General features: G+C 34.9%; 1 protein-coding gene across 1 annotated transcript; it reads right to left on the bottom strand.

The window, feature by feature from the left end:
- Positions 1 to 16,821: 16,821 nt before the first annotated feature.
- LOC110095388 lies at positions 16,822 to 18,250 on the bottom strand. Its single transcript, XM_020820916.2, has 4 exons — positions 18,152 to 18,250; positions 17,787 to 18,074; positions 17,358 to 17,517; positions 16,822 to 16,883 (listed from the first exon to the last, which is right to left on the bottom strand). Exons 1-4 carry the CDS (start codon positions 18,248 to 18,250, stop codon positions 16,822 to 16,824), a joined length of 609 nt encoding a protein of 202 aa, XP_020676575.2.
- Between the last annotated feature and the right edge of the window lie 12 nt (positions 18,251 to 18,262).

The following is an 18,262-nucleotide window of genomic DNA, read 5'->3' as shown; positions in this document are numbered from 1 at the left end:
CTACTTCTCTTCCCTTAACTCTGTTAATAACTGTTCAATCTTGATCCATTCCCTTTTGATTTTCTAAACTTCATTCATTTTTTATATCACTCCTAGAAGATCTAACAAAATTTCGTCACTATTTTAATCGAGAGTTTCGTAGGGGACTCTGTCTCTCTACGATATAATTAACTACGAGGGCTTGCGCTCGTAGGAGATTTGGAACCACACACGCACCTGATTTTAAAATTAATTTTTCTAAAATCTTATTAGATTTCTTTGGAAAAGAGTTAAAAAATAATCGTCTTTAGTACATTAGAAGGATTATTATTGAATGGTGTTATCTCCCTTTGGGGAGATACATACACCCTTCTTTGATAAGGCTTTGGATGTGAACTCGACGATCATACTTCTTGAATATTATAATTGGATATTGAGTTGAACTTCAATTTGTTCCCTCGGGGCTATATGAAGTTCTTTCTAGAATCCGGTCATGATATTCAAGATGAATTTCATAATTCTAAGTCTGAACACCATTATGAAATTTTATTTTCATCTTCCGGGGTGATATACTTTTTCTATCGAGTTGATTCGACTTTAGAATTAGAATTAATCTTAAATTTTAAGATTCCCAAAGAAAACTAATATTTTTCAAAACTTGTTTTCAAAATTCCACCAACAATATTCAAAGAAGCTGAAACCCCATAAGGTCATTGAAAAGAAATCTGGGATAATTTTAGCTATTGATAAAGGAAAGCAACCAGTGAAAGTTTAGATAGAAAATCCCCCTTCATAGTTTTATAATCAATAATATCAAAGGCCCCAATATTTTCCACTACAGTATCCGCCACCACAACATTCGCCACTATGGATTTAGCCATAGTTCAATCAACAATAGCCTTACCTTACTCAAGAAGAAAGGAAGGAAAAGCAGGAAAATTTCAATGCAATGGTTGGTAAGACTTACCCATTCAAGAAGGAGGCTTTAAAGGATTTTAACAAATCTTTTAATAAAGCCAGACTTCAATTTACATACACCCAAAAGGCTAGACGAGGTGAGTAAGTCGGATCAACCTATTTATTGCCCCTATTATTAAATGTTGGGCCATCAACTTGAAGATTGCATAACTTTTAAAGAATGGCTTAACATAAGCATGAAATTAGGAGCTGTAGTGATTCCCAAGGAATACTTAGTGGATCCGAGGAAGGGATAAGCTAAGTGTGTGACTGGTGAGCCTATTATTCCTACTTCTTTTTCAAATTTTGATTCTACTTGGGATATAGCTTTATCCCTATCTTCTAAGAAATTTCTAATCAAGGTATATCGTTCTTCTCTTCTAGAATATTTGGGAGCTCATAAGCCCTTCCGGGTTGATTTAATAGTTCCAGAAGATGATATAGAGATGACTCCACCTTCAGAGCTCAAGGAAGCTCAAGTTATCAAGGCTCCTATAATTCAGGAGAAGGAGGATACTATAAATTATTTTGTTTCTTTTAGTAGTGTTGACAGTGTTGTGTCCCATAAAGTTATGTTTTATGTAGACGGGAAGGCTATAATCTTCAATCCTCTTACTTTAGATGACTTTTATTTTGTTTCATGTAATGATGTGAAATCAATGAAAATGTATTCTAAGTATATCTTGTCTATTTTTTATAAGGATGTTACATATGACTTGAAAAATATATCTAAAAATAATTCTCTTGATGATCAATTTAATTTTGAATAATTAAAATATTCTATTTTATATTATTCAGTTAGTGATGCCTCTGTTCTTGATTTGCAGGGTACGCCTATCTATATTGAAGCAGAGATGTCGGATTCTAAAAATTTAATAGAAATGAAACCAGAACTAGCTGAGGTCGAAGTAGATAACCCACCTGTAACTTCTTCTAAAGAGATAGTGCAAATTAATCTCTATAGCTGAAAAGTGATATCACCTCACACTTCTTTTGAAGATAAAGGAAAGTAAGTTGTTGACAAACCAGAATCTTCTTTTCCACCTCAGCTTGTTCCTCTTTAGGGTCCAGTTGAGAGTGGAATGCCCAAGGTCGATTACAATGCCCTAGTTAATCTTAGGAAGCTGTATGCAAAATTGACATTTATGATGCATTAATCCTTTTCAAAGAAATGAGGGAAGCATTAATTAAAACTCTTCTAGATCCAGATATTTGCATGGCCTAGTTAGTAGCTGCACAGCCTGATGAAGCTCTTTATTCTGAAGGAGTTCCTAAAATTTCTTTCTCTGATGAAGATCTATATTTAGGGACGACTAATCATAAACATCCACTATACATAATAGTAAACATAGATAACTTCAGATTATCACATATCATTGTTGATCCTGGTCATTAGTTAATATTATGACTCTTAGAACACTTGACTCTTTGAGAATAGATGTCTATAAGCTCAGTTCAGACAAGATGATCTTATGGGGTTTTAACAAAAATGGAAAGAGGGATTTGGGTTCAATTACTCTATTATTAGAGATTAAATAATTTAAAACTGAAGCTAAGTTTCATATTATAGATGCTCCATTATCTTTTAATGCTCTTCTAGGTAGGCCCTAACATCATGAATATAGGATGGTTCCTTTATACATGCATCAATGCATCAAGTACATCTAACATGGAATTGAGCACTGCATTAAGGGAGATTTGCAACCATTATTGATTCACGAAGTAGAAATTTATGAAGATGCCGCCTATTATTTGCCTAAAAAGCAAACGACTATTTTTGAAGATCTTAAATTGGCTAAAAATTAAATTGTACTTGAAAAGAAAAATGAAAAATAAATAGAAGAAAAAAGAGAAGAATAATATCCTTGTCTCAATAATAGTATCCATTAGCATCCTACTCCTCTTTCACAAAGAGGTGGTAGGATGCCCCAACAGGGATGGGGTAGAGGTAGAGGATGGAAAAATCATGAAAGTGCAATATATCAAACCAAATAAAAGCATATGAAACACATTGATTTAGAATCTGGTTTAGAGGATTAATCATGTATATCGAAGGTTGAAATAATAATAAATAGCCAAAATTTGAGATCTCTTTTGAACATGATAGTGATGATCACAAAGTTCAGGAAAATATAGAAGATGATTCAGATTTGTCTACCTATGAAAAGTTTAAAGGATATGTGAAGACTTTAGCTCTAACCCCACTATTGCTAGATAGTATAGTCGGGTTGGCAGTTAAGGTTTCAGCTCTTTTGAGCAATGATTATACAACTGCTAAGTTTATTCCTTCTTCTAGCAAGAATGTTGAATTGATGTACACATTGATGATCCTTTTATTAATGAAATAGTGGAACACCATTTTTATTGGTATCCTTATTATGTTAAAAATTTAATTGAGCAAGGTCTAACCTCGTCTACTTGGACCAAATGTCAAGCTCAGTCCTTTGAAAGTTTTTTAAATATTGAATACCATAAACCAAAGTCAAGAGCAGGACTGGGCTTTAGTACTATTTGTCCATTTGATGATTATGATTATTGCTTGGTGATAACTAATAATTTAGGATCTAATCGTCTGTTTGTAAAGGACATTAAAATTCTTAATGAATTTTTCTTAGAAACTTTAGATGATTGGATGACTTTCAGGTTAAGGAGGCACCTCTTGAACTTGAGGAGGAAATCCAATCACCTATTGATGAATTAAAAGAAATAAAACTTGATAATGAATAAAATCCACATCTGACATTCATAAGTGACTTATTGAATAAGGATGAGTTAACTAACTTAGTCGAGTTACTTTCGGAGTTTAAGGATTGCTTCGCTTGGAGCTGTGAAAAAAATGCAAGGATTATCTCCAGAGATAGCAGTCCACAAACTTGAGATTCAACCTGACATAATCCCTGTCAAACAAGCCCTATGGCGTATGTGCTTAGAAATTGAACAACAAGTGGTGATTGAAGTTAAAAAATTGATCGATGCAGGCTTTATTTTTGAGAAAAATATCCCTTTGTGTTGGATAGCATCATCCAGTGAAAAAGAAATTGTCAAATTTGCATATGCATCAATTATAGAGATCTAAATAAGGCTTCTCTGAAAGATGAGTTCCGGCTACGCATATCAAAACTCATGGTAGATATCACCTTTGAGCATGCAATTTTCTCTTTTATGGATGGTTCATCTGGATATAACCAAATCAAGATGGCTCCTGAAGATAAAAAATTCACTACCTTCAGAACACCTATATGGGTCTTTTCTCAGAAAGTAATGCCCTTTGGACTTAAGAATATAGGTGCAACTTATCAGCGAGCTATGACTTAAATCTTCAATGATCTAATATACTAACATGTGGAATGTTATATTGATAATTTGTTCATTAAAATTCATCAAAGGGAATACAACCTACATGATATGAGAATCATTTTTGAAAGGTTTCTACACTATGATCTAAAGATGAATCCCTTGAAATATGCTTTTGGAGTTACTTCTAGGAAATTGTTGGGATATATAGTGAGACACTGATGTATTGAAATTGATTCTTCCAAAATATAAGTTATCTTAGATATGCCACCTCCTAAAATTCTTACCCAATTAAGATCTTTTCGGGCATATCTACGAAGATTCATTTCCAGCTTGTCAGGTAGGTGTCAACCATTTGCCTCTTTATATAAAAAAGATGCCTGATTCTATTTTGATGAAAAGTGTCAAAATGCCTTTGAAAGCATAAAGCAGTATTTATTGACACGACCAATTTTAGCAGCTCCTATCCCATGAAAACCATTAAATCTTTACACCATAGCTTTGGACAACTCTCTTAGCACTTTGTTAGCCCAGACTAATGAGGAAGGAAAAGAGAACACACTTTAGTACTTGAGTATATGACTCCTACCAACTTAAACTAATTGTCCGCCTATTGAGAAAAATTATTTAACTTTGATTTTTGCTGCCAAAAAACTAAGGCATTACATGTTAGCTCATAAGATTAATATCATTTTTAGAGTCAATCCACTAAAATCCCTAATGACTCATCCAACATTGTCGGGGTGTTTAGCAAAATGGTTAATGTTGTTGCTCTAATTTTATATCACATTTAAACCATTATGTGCTATCAAAGGTCAAGCCATGTCTAACTTCTTAGCAGCACACCCAATCCTTACTAAGTCCCCTCTAAATGATAATCTCCATGATTAACAAATTATTAGCTTAGAGGAGTAGGAAGGAGATACCTGGGAGTTATATTTTGATGGTGTCTTCACAAAATATTGGGGAACCTCAAGAGTAATCCCAAGGAAAGCTGATATCGGGTTGGTTTTCATAACCCCTAAAAGGGGATTATTGCCTTATACTTACCAATTATTAGAGCCTTGTACTAATAACAAGGCTGAATACGATGCTCTAATAACTGGGTTAAAATTAGCAGTATTAATAGAAATCAAAGAAATTAGGATCTTTAGAGATTCATAACTTATTATCAATCAAGTTGCTGGTATTTACAAAGTCTTGAAACCTAAACTTCTTCCCTACCATCAGTACAGATGAAGCTTCTCAAGCAGATTCCAATCATAACTTTGTATATGATACCTCGTGGAAGAAATTATGTAATGGATGCCCTTGCAAAGCTTGCAAAAGAGTTAGCTTGTATAGAAGAAGAATCCATTTTTATAGAATTTCAAGGTTGCAAGATCTTGTCTCCTATAGACTTAAAATACATCAATAAAAATTTCCTTCTGAGAGTGAGATTGTCCTTACTGTTGACGATGAAACGATTGACTGGAGGAAACCTTTTATTTACTATTTGGAAGAAATCAAACTCTCTCAAGAGAAATTTGTCACTAATCAAATTAAGAGAAGGGATCTCTCTTATACACTAATAAATAACACTTTTTACTGCCGATCATTTGATCAATTGTGGTTCTGTTATGTCAATAAATAAAAAGCCCTAAAGATTGTGACTGAGGTATATGCTAGGTTGTGTAGTGCTCCCCAATCTGGCCCTAAAATAAAGTTGAAGATTAAAAGACTGGGATATTATTGGCCCTCAATGATTGACAATTGCATGTCTATTGCATGTCATTGTCACCAGTGCCAAGTACATGATATAGTCCTACACTAACCTCCTAATTTATTGCATCCAACAATTGCTTCATGGCCATTTGAAATTTGGGGCACAAACATCATTGGCCCTATAAATCTTCCCTATTCTTAAGGTCACTGGTTCATTCTAGTAGAAACAAATTACTTCTTAAAATGGATGGAAGTTGTTCCTTTACGAGAAGTTATAACTCATAATGTGCTCCAATTCTTTCTAGACCATATTTTATATCAATTCGACATTCCTCATCAAATTATATCTGATAATGGTCCTTTCAAGAGCACCAAAATGAACAATTTTGTTAAGCATCATTATATTTATTGGAGATACTCCACAAGCTATTACCCACAGGCAAATGGATTGGCGGAGGCCTTTAGTAAGACATTGGTAGGAATTCTAAAGATGATCTTAGAAGACAATAAGCGACAGTGGCATAAAAAGTTGGGTAAGGCTATGTAGGTTTACCAAACCATATATAGAACCCCAACTCAGTCTACACCATTTAGGTTAGTCTTCAGGGTTGAGGTGTTCTCCCTTTAGAGGCACAACTTCCCTCTCTAAGAGTTGCAATTAACAATAATATCACATCTCAATAGAATGCCTGACTTCGACTAGAAGAACTCGAAGGTTCAGAAGAGAAGCAACTGTAAACTCAATAGAACCTCGAGTTATAAATCTCATATGGTTCAAGCACATGATAAAATGGTACGTCCAAGAACCTTTCAAGTAGGAGAGCTTGTGTTGGTCCTATGTAGACCTATATTGACTCGTCAAAGATTCGGGGGTAAATTTGAGCCTATATGGGAAGGTCCTTTTGTGGAGGAGAAAGTCTACCAAGGAGGATCTTACTAATTGGTGGATTGTAAGGGTGATCATCCTATGTTGCCCATCAATGGGCGATATCTTAACAAATACTATGTATAATGATGTTGTTATGAAGATTTGTATTAAAATTACAAATTTCTCAGCATACACATTTTTATAAAGTTTATGAATGTAACATGTTGTACAGGGTCCAAGTAGCTTGTATACTTTTGAAAATTAAAATTGAAAGGTTTCAAGATTTGAAGCAATTGAGATGTTCTATAGTACTACTGGGGAATTATCCTTTTATTAATTTCCCTTCTTGACATATGATGATCTGGTATAAAAACATAATCCCCAGGGGATTATTTGTAAGTTATAAAGATCATGCATAATGGAGAATAAAATAAATTTTCAATCTAGAAATTTTTAATTATATATTTCTACCAAATATATTCCCTCCTAATCTAGAAAGTGACATCGACAAAAGCTTTTGATCTTTGGCAGAACATTTGTAAGTTATTAACGTCATTTATGACGGGGAAAAATGATCAAAATGGTCTTTAGGTCTAAGTCTTCTTTTACGTCATCCTGTTGACTTCTGGCATAAGTTCGCTTTTACGGCAACCATCCTAATTAAATATGTCTTTAAGCTTAAGTCCACTTTTATGGTATCATATTGACTTCTAGCATAAGTCCACATTTACTAAAATCATCTTGATTAAATCTATCCTTAGGTTTAAGTCCACTTTAATGACATCTTTTTGACTTCTGGCATAAGTACGCTTTTATGGTAGCCATCCTGATTAAATTCGTCTTTAGGTCTAAGTCCACTTTGATGGCATCCTATTGACTTTTGGCATAAGTTCACTTTTACGACATCCTATTGACTTTTGGAATAAGAGCACTTTTCTGGCAGTCCTGATTAAATCTGTCTTTAGGTCTAAGTCCGCTTTTATGGCATCCTATTGACTTCTAACATACATCCGCTTTTATGATAGCCAACCTGATTAAATCCATCTTTAGATTTAAGTTCGCTTTTATGACATCTTATTAACTTTCGGCATAAGTCTACTTTTACGGCAACCATTCTTTTTAAATATGTCTTTAGGTCTAAGTCTGCTTTTATAGTATCCTATTGACTTTTGGCATAAGTATACTTTTACAGCAGCCATCCTGATTAAATCTGTCTTTAGGTCTAAGTCCGCTTTTACGGCATCTTATTGAACTCTAGCATAAGTCCATTTTTACGGTAGCCATCCTTATTAAATCTATCTTTAAGTCTAAGTCTGCTTTTATGGCATCCTAATGACTTTTGATAGAAGTCTGCTTTTGTGGCAACCATCCTGATTAAGGCTTCGTTTGGGACGGCTTTATTTCCACTTCTTGAAACAGCTTTCTAGTACAAAAATAAATTTTTTTTACTATAAGGCTACATCAAGAAGCAGAAAGAAAGCCCCCAAATGAAGCCTAAATATGTCTGTATGTTTAAGTCCGCTTTTATGACATCATATTGACTTCCGTCATAAGCCCGCTTTTACGGCAGCCATCCTGTTTAAACCTGTATTTTGGTCTAAGTCCGCTTTTACAACATCTTATTGACTTTTGACATATGTTCTCTTTTATGGCTTCCAACCTGATTAAATCCATTTTTAAGTCTAAGTCCTCTTTTATGACATCCTATTGAATTTTTGGCATAAGTCTGCTTTTACGGTAGCCATCCTGATTTAATATTTTCTTAGGTTTAAATCCACTCTTACGACATCCTATAGTCATATGGCATAAGTTCGTTATAATGACACCTATTTTAGAAGGTAGGTATATGTGCCCACTTGGTGGCTTCCTTCCTCTTGAACTAGAAAGAAGACTTTGGTCTTATAAAAATCAAATTCAAACTCTCTATTTATGTCAAGGTACCTTCAAATCATCATATTCGACTATTTCATACATTTAATTTACTAAATAATACAAATCTCATTAGTTATTATTTGCTAAAGCCATCATCAAGCTTCAAAATAAACTGGATCAACTCGGAACTCTATCAACTTTTATTTATGATCCTTTCTCAAAGCTAAAAATTTTCTTCAATTCATAAACTCAAATCTCCAACTTAATTTCAGATTTACTTGATCATTTTGGTCAACACCAATACACATGATAAACTTTGGTAAGTTTATCATGCATATTGGGGGTCCATTTGTTGACCTCATTTTTCAAGACCAATTTATATGGAATTAACTCTAGCACCTAGGTCTTCGTAGCCTAGTATAGATGCCATTCCTTTAGGACTCCCCTTAGGCAGATGCCCACTAATGTAGCGTTGACTCAACCTTGCTATTCAACTTAAATCAAAATCAATTTAATCCAAATCTAATTCAACTCCAAACTAAACTCAAATTGACCATTTTAAAATGAAAATTGCTACACCAATCGAAGCAAAAATGAATCAAATTAACTCGACATGAGTTTGATCTAAATGATAATAGCTCTGATTAGCTCAATTTGGCTCGTCGTGAGCTAATGTCATTAGTTAAATTAAATAAAAGAATTTAATTTAATCTGTTGTAAAATTTTTTTATTAATTTCTTTTAAAATAAATATATATTGATTCCAAAAAAAATAGATTATATATATATATATATATATATATATATATATATATCTGTATAACAACGTCCCATTTTGAATAAAGGATGCAAATGGCATTAAAAGAGCATCAAGAAAAATACAAAGTTCTACAACTAAGTGACTCCTTGACAGTCCTTCCTAAACAAGTGTAAAAAACTTGTTGGAAGTTCTGTTTCAATAAAAGAGTCCCAAAAGAAATCACCTAACAAATCAAGCTTGGCACAACAATCGGCCACCTTATTACAATATCTAGGAATAAAGAGAAACATAATCTTTTTGAACACTTGAAGAAAAGATAAATCTAATTTCGTACCTTTATTAGTCTTCACTTTGATAGAATCTTGGAGCTTCTTTATGATATTCACATTATCTCCTTCTATGATTATCCCCTTGTATTCACAAAACCAATCTTGTATTTTTCCATCATTAGGATTTCTTTAAGTTCCAAATGAGCAATATCCCAATGATTCATCTTCTTTCCGTATGCACAAATCATTCTCCCTTTGCAATCTCTGATCAGCCCAGCTACTCCTGCCAATTTTGAATCCAATAAAGCAGCATCTACATTTAATTTTAACCAACCATCAGGAGGGGGACACCAAGCTTTAGACAGCAAATGCTTATTAGTGCTCCAGTTCTTCTCGGTTGGTAAATATTGATAGAAGGCTGCTTGAGAAATAACTTCAGCTGCTATATATGCAATGGGAAGTTCTGAATTCCCATGTTTGCCCAGATTCCGTGATCTCCAATTGTAATAAACAATTAAAGTATAAATTTTTGCAAGGCCTTTGTCAGTTTTATTACTGAGTTCTTCAATGAATTCATCCAGATTTTGAAAGGAAGGGACGTTAAAACCCCACTGTCTCAGTTTTGTTGTGATCTCCAAAAGCTTTTCACATTTAATGGCTATATGCTCTGTATCTTCCCTCATCTTGCATCCTCTAGACAATGAGAATTGTTCATTAATTTCCTATAGTTTAACCAAAAATTAGTAGGTGGAGCGTCGTTTAACAATCTCCACCAAAACAAATGAGTTCTTTGATTGAGTTTCAGTTTTCTCAGCCAATTGGACCTGCAAAGATTGCTGTCCAGATTCGTGTTAATCGCTTCATTACAAAGAGATGATATCGTCCTCCCCGAATTGCTACAAATCAATTCAATCTTATCTTCTCTGTTGCTCTCTCCCTTGTCCATTTGAATAATCAGATTCATCATATCTTTAGAGAAACAGTCAGCCAATTTCTCTAAATTCCAGTTGCTGTCTTGTTTCATAAAATAAGAAACTCTTTTATTTAAGAGTTTCTCTATATTGCACGTAGCAGGCTAGCTGCTAGGATTGCGGTCTAGAATCCAGTTGTCATTAACTGCATTAATGCTTTTGCCATTGTTAACTTCCCATCTAATTATGGGTTTAAGGGACTTGATGCCGTCTTTGATGATTTTCCATGCTGATGTAGCACCTATCTTCGTACTCTCCTCCCAGATTTTATCCCCATATTTCATTTTGAGGATTTTACAGAGCAATGATTCATTATTCTATAGATACATCCATGCTAGTCTCTCTCTTAATGGTCCCTGCCTTCTGATGCACCTTGGATGCCTAACCCTCCCAAACTAGTAGGTAGACAAAGTTTTGACCAAGCTATGTAGTGCATTCCTTGATTTCCATTTTCTTTATGCCACAAAAAGCTCCTACACATTTTATCAATTTTAAGCAAAATACTTTTAGGAATAAGGGAGTGAGCTACCTGGTATGAGATCATGTTTGAATAGGCTGATTTTATGAGTGTTATTCTGCCAGCCAAAGATAACCATCTAGCTCCCCAAGAATTAATTTTACTCATAGCCTTTTCTACTGTACTGCTGAAATCTTCAGTTTTTAATCTCCTCAAGGTCAATTTGATACCCATGTAATTGAGTTCCTTGACTTCCTTATAGCCCATAATTCTATTAATTTTCCTTCTTCTCTTCCTTGTAACTCTTTTACCATATAGAACCATGGATTTTTGAGAGTTAATAGATTGTCCTGTCCATCTGCAATAACTTCTTAGGATAATATTCAATGATTCAGCATTGTCTCTGGATTCCTCTGCTACTACAAGAATATAATCTGCAAACAGCAGATGAGATAATTTCTCCATATTCGGTGCTAATTTCATCCCCAAATTGTTATTACTCCCAACAAGAGCCTTGGAAAGGAGATCAGAGCATAAAATGAATAGACTAGGTGATAGGGGACATCCCTGTCTAAAGCCGCAATTTGCCTGGATCCAATCTGTTCTTTTACCATTTATCACTATTGAGTATTTTGGGTTATAAACACACTGCATTATCAGCTGAATCAAGATTTCAGGAAATCCAGTAAATTTCAGTACTTGATTTAGAGTTTCCCAACACATGCTATCATAAGCTTGTTCCATGTCAAGCTTCAATAGAAAGAATCCCGGTTTGGCCACAGACATTTTCATTTTGCTAGTGATTTCCTATGCAATCAGGCAGTTATCTGAGATACTTCTACCTGAAACAAAAGCTCCTTGGTATTCTGATATGATTTTTGGTAAATAATTTTTAAATCTGTTAAGGATCATTCCAGCCGCAAGCTTATAGACTGTTAGGCAGAGACATATAGGCCTGAACTTGGAGCATTCTTTAGCATTTTGGACTTTCGGGATCAACAACACCATCGTCTCCTTCCATTGTTCAGGCATCCTTCCAGTTTTGAAAAAATCATCAATTGCATTCCATGTAGTTTCTTCAACAATGCTCCAGTAATTTTTAAAAAAGCATGCATTGGCACCATCTGTACCTGGTGACTTGTTACTATCCATTTTCCTCAACGTAACTACCAATTTTTCTCTAGTAAAATTAGCTTTTAAAAAGTTCAGATTTTTTGCCTGAATACAATCTGAAATTTTGAACTTAGGCCAATCCTGTAAATTGCAGTTACGTTTTCCCCATTTTTCTGTGTAGTAATTCTCCAAGATTTTATGAATAGCATCCTGGTTTGTTTCCATTATACCATCTTCTCTCTCAATCTGTAAAATTTGGTTACCTCTTTTCCTAGCCGTTGCATAGGTATGATAGTATCTGGTGTTTTTCTCCCCTTCTTCCATCCACTGACATTTGGATCTCCGTCTCCACCAGGTAGAAATTCTTGCTAAATTATTATTGAATTCATTCACCTTGCTGCGAAGAAGTAATAGATCATCCTGGTTTAGACCTCCATCTCTAGCTTCACGCTCTTGTAGTTTTATAATCTCGTTTTTCAGTTCCTGAATCTTTATATTCATTTCTTTCAACTTATTCTTGCTCCAAAAGTACAAATTTTTGAGAGACCTTCTAATTTTCCATTGCAGAACTTCATTTGGGCTGCCAAAGTCATACTTCCTCCAAGATTTTGCTATCATAGATTATTCAAAAAAAAAATTATAACAACGTCCCATTTTAAAATTCAAAATTAAGGGTGCGGTTAGGGATAGTTGTGCCGCACCTCATAGTCCTCACCCATCTCTCACCCTATTATTTCACAAAACCACCCTCCACTCCACCCACTCTCTCTATTCGTAAAATTAACCCAACCCGCTGGCTCATCGAGGAAAATTTATTAGGTCCGAACACCGGATCTCGAGATTGTTCTTTACCTGTGCTTTTTTCCTGCACTTTAACTATGCTTTACCAGCACTTTACCTGTGTTTTACCTGCGCTTTAGTTGCACTTTGGGTGTTCTTGGCTTAAAGTTATGCAGACACATTAAACATATTGAATATCCATGTGTCCACTCCACGTGTCAACATTTTATTGACTTCCAGTTCTATCTCTAAGTCCAATGTCCGGACCTAATAATTTTCCCTCTCTCATACCCCTCCTAGTTTGCGGAATAGAAGCACTCCCCCTTGTCATATTGGTTGTTCACAAGAAGCCCAGGCAAGAATTGAAACTCCAAGGTCTCCTCGCCCAGTTGGCAAGGCTTCCAAGCTCCATCTCCTGTTGCTTGCAAAATCCCTCTATGTTTCCTACCTTTCTCTCACATTCTTGTTTGGAATCAGACCAGACGGAAGCCCTGACCTCCTCCTCCCTTCGACCTTCCAAAGCCGTGACCAGCATCTCCGACCAGTTCTTTCCTAGGAAGCCTGCCTCCCATACTTGATCTCCTTTTGTGTATAGGTGTATTTTTCCTCCTCTTCTTATTCTTTTTAATCTTCATTTTCCTTTATTTCTCTTCTCACCCTAGCCCTCTTCTTCTCCTCCTTTCCTTTTCAAGAATTTGAAGTGTTTCTCATTTCTTGAAACCATGAACAACTTAATAAAAGTCTTCACATGTATCTTGATAAAATTAAAATTGACTTGAGTATTTTTCTTTTCGCTAAAGGCCGAGTTTGTTTCTTGGAAAAGTTAAAAGGGATATGTTATATTTTCTTACTTTGATGATCAAGAACATGTCTGAATTGTTTCTTATGTTTAGAAATGAAAATTGGTAAATTTTTCTATGTATCTTTTCCTTAGAAACGAATAAAGTTTAGTTTTCCAACTTGCTTTTATCCTCTAAAGTTCACTAGTCACTCTTGTAATTAAAATTATCTTTACTTTAAACATCAAAATATGAATAAATTAGTAATTATTTCATAAAGATATATATGAAATTTGAAGGCTATCTTTCTCTAGAAATAAAAAAAAATGTTCCGATTTATTCTTTTATTGAAAATTGTTTTTTTTTTTCTTGAGACTCTCTTTTAACACAAAAATGAAATTAAACTTGCGATCTTATTTCTCTTTATGAGAAATGGTTTTAGTGTATCTCCCAAGCGGCAAATTTTTTTATGAAAAGTATTTGAATAAGATTACTCCCTTATAGGTTTGTTTTAATTAATGAAATGAGAATGTTTATGGAGTACATGTATTATGCTTAAAAGAAGAAATAGGATGATAGTGCTTTTATTGTGACAATGCATCTCATATTTGCATTGGGTGTAAATATTGAGTTGAAAAATAGGTGTATGTGTTGGTGAAAAATGATGCATATAGTTGTGCTCTATTTTTTGTAGTATGTAAGAAAATGTGTAGATTTTTTTAGAAAAGATAAAAAGTACATGTATGACTTTAAAAGGGCTCTTTGTGTGTAGATTAAGAAAGAGAGAGTGTGGACTATGAAAGGTAAAGTGTGTGTATGATTTGAAAAGTAAAATTTTGGGATTTTGGAAAGTGAGAAGTGTATGTTTCAAAAGGTGATTGTGTGATCTTTGAGAGGTGAAAAGGTGTATGTTTGGACAGTGGATTGTGTGTTTCTTTAAAAAAATGATGATACATATAAATGTGAAAATAGTAAAGTAAGGTGTGTGTGTTTTGAAAAGTGTTATTTGTGTGTAGATTAAGAAGTGTTACATGTATGCTTTGAAAGGTGATTTGTGTGTTTCTTTGGAAAGTGATATGTGTAAATGTGGAAAAATGAATTGTGTGACTTTGGAAATTGAAGTGAAGTGTATTGATCTCAAAAAAGTGAAGGTGTGTATGTGAATAATAAGTGAAGTGTGTGAGTGTTGAATAGTGTGGTGTATGAATTGTGGAAAGGTGAGCTTTGTGTGTGTGTGTGTGTGTGTGTATGTTGTAAAATAATGTGAAATGTGTAAATGTGTAATAGTAAAGTGTGTGGAATGTTGAAGTGGATTTTATGTGTATGTTGAAGGGTATTAGATGGGAAAGAGGAAGAGTGGATTATGGTTTTTTGAAAGGTAAAGAGTGGTTTTGAAGATAATGTAGAAAATTTTAGGAAATGAAATGTTCATATGAAAAGAAAAGTGTTTTGGTGTAGAAGGAGAAGTGACTTGTGTGTGTTTTGGAAGGGGTGATGTTTTGGAAAGTGTGTATATAGATCCGCTAGAACATCCACTGGAAATAAGCAGTTTTCATATAGTGGTGGAAGGAGAAGTAAATTGTGTGTGTTTTAGGAGGTGAGATATTTTGGAAAGTGTGTACTATAAAGTGTATGGATTTTAAAATATTGAGATTTGTAAAGTTGAAAAGTGGAACTTGTGGGTGTTTTGAAAAGTGGAGCACAAGTGTATGTTCAAAAGATGAAAATGAGTGAATTTGGATAGAGATGTGTGGGTGAGTGTGAAAGTGTTTGTGTTGAAGGGAAAAGTGTGTGAAAGGGTGAAAAGTGAAAGTTAGATTGTTAAGGGGTGAAAGGTGTGTGAGTGTTGGAGAGTGAGTTAATTGGGTGATTATTAGAAAGTGAAAATGTTGAAAAGTATGAGCTCTCTTTCTCTCTCTATCTCTCTTCTTCTTATTCCCCTTTCTTGTGCCTCGCCATGAATGTTAGAAAAATACAAAGTATGATTTCATAAGTAAAAAGTTCAAAAGACAATCAACCGAATTGATGTGCAAGCCCTAAAAAAAGTATGTTTAGATTTAACTTACGTTCTTTTAATTATTTCAATTATAATTATTAAATGTGCTTCTAATACCTACTTTATTGTCTTTATTCACATGAATTATGAGGAATGGTATCGATTAACAAAGAAAAAGGTAAAAAAGGGATAAAGGTGTCTGTCGCCCCCATCTAATCGGGTGGGGGTGCTATGGGAAAAAATACCAGATGTTTGCTCCGGTACAGTGTAAGTATTCTAAAACTTAGACAGCCTTAAGGCCCAAAACCCTTAATGTGCATGTGCGAATTTCCAACCTTAGGGCCCTATAGAAACCTTATTTTTGTTTATTATGCATTTTAAATTTAAATTACTTGCAAGTTTTTTTTATTTTGTTATTTAGATTTTATTTTTTTATTTAGAACCCAAAACTTATTTACATGTGCATATATGTTGAAAGGGGGGTTTTTTTTTAAGAAAATTTCATACCAATAAAAAGAGGAGGTTACAACATGCTATAAAAACAGTACAAAAAAGTTACAGAGATACATATCGAGGGGAGTGAGAACCAACGGGCTCAGCAAAAGGCATAGACTTCCAACCAATCCCAAGCCAGGCTCGGGCCTTACAGTTTGGAATGAGAGAGTAGCCAACACTACAGGAAAAAAAGCCAATACTGGCGATTTTTTCCAGCGGTTTAGAAGGTTACACCGGTGATTTTCAGTTACACCGGCGGCTTATCGGCGGTTCATAAACTGCCAAAAAAATTGGCGTAGGAAAAAATTCACCGGCGGCCTAAGTTTTTGGCGACGTAAACCGTCGGTTAATAGCCCTCTTTTTACCGGCGATTTGACGGCACTTACACCGCCGGTCATTGGCTCACCGGCGGTGCGTTCACCGACGTCTTGCCGGCGGTTACGGCTGCCGACGAGAGTCAGATAAATATCTGGCACGCGTCGGTTCACCGCCGGTGACATACCAGCGACTTGACAAAAATACCGGCGGTCATAAAAACCGTCTGGTATCGTCCTTTCCGGCGGCTAAATCGCCGGTTAGCCGCCGGAAACCTGTAGCACTTGCAAAAAAAAATTGTCAGCATCCCCTCTATTTGAGGGAGGTTCACCCTAGATTCTAAACCTCCATATAAAGCAATATATAACAACAAGTTTTGGGCAACACGCCGCTATATTCAATCAACTATCACAATTATAAACATAAGCACAATAAAAAAACATTAAATGTAAACAAAGTTAATATGTTCAGGTCACAAGTTCACAAGTTCAGAAATTCACAAATTAACAAGTTCACAATAAACATAAAATAGTTCTAATCTTCAGCTGTATCCTCGCTGTCTCGAAATGTTCGTCATGGCTCTTCCTCTTGCTTTCTCTGATTTTCAGTTCTGTAGGATTGCAGCTCAGCTTCCATTTCATTTTGATCCCTTCTCATTTCTTCAATCTCTCTAATTAATGCTGCAACCCTCCGACTCACAGTTTCTTCAACTCCACTTGGATCATAAAATGTTGAGGTGGATGAACTACCCTCATAAGCATAGCCCTGTATACCCAAGCCATATATCCTCTCCCTCTGTCTTCCACCAACAACATCTAACCAAGTATGATACTCAGAAGTGTGGGCTGATCCTGAAGATGATCCCTCACCAAGGGACTGGCGGCTTTCTCGAGCTCGTACAAAATCATCCTGCGAGAATAAAGCCATAAAATAAATTGTAAATTGATATTACAATTAGTTTTACCCTAAATAAATTTTTATTCAAAATTTCCAAAAATATTTACTCACATGAGCCTTCTTAGCCTTTTCATCAACCCACTGATGATCAGCTTGATGTTGATGAGTTCTTGTATGCAACTCCAGTGGTGTTAGCTCCCAACCAAGGTACTCTTTCTGAAAATTTAAGATATAGTTATAATAACATAAATCTATTTAATGTACTAATTTAAATCTCTTACCAGTCGCCGTCTATGTTCCGTGTGAGGTACAGATCCACCAGTATGAAGAGAGCTACATAAACCACCACAGTCAGAGCCTCCATTCTGTTTATTCTGCTCTCTCATTTTTACAAACTCAGGGGTCGCCCAAGCACTACTCAAATCAGCCCAAACGCCCTCTCCAATCCAATTAGGATGCTGCCCGGACTTTTTAATGTTCGTGAACATGTCCTTGAGACGGGTCGCTCCTCTCCTCTCAAAATTTGTTCTGATCCTCGTGCTGTACTCAGGCAACCACCTAAATTCTTTCTGAAAAGATTTAGAAAATACCAAAAAGATTAGTACAAATTAAATCACATATTTGAAATCATACCAAATAAGTATACCTGAAATTCTCCAAACCATATATCTCTAACCGGCTTTGGGATCTTTTTCCAGGATAAGTAAGGAGAATCATATTTATTCTTTATAATATCCTTGATCATATGTATAGGTGG

The sequence above is a fragment of the Dendrobium catenatum genome, unplaced genomic scaffold (genome assembly GCF_001605985.2).
Source record: "Dendrobium catenatum unplaced genomic scaffold, ASM160598v2 fragScaff_scaffold_911, whole genome shotgun sequence".
NCBI lineage: Eukaryota > Viridiplantae > Streptophyta > Magnoliopsida > Asparagales > Orchidaceae > Dendrobium > Dendrobium catenatum.
Note: the sequence above shows the minus strand (reverse complement) of the source record. Positions and strands in the feature narration are given on the sequence as shown.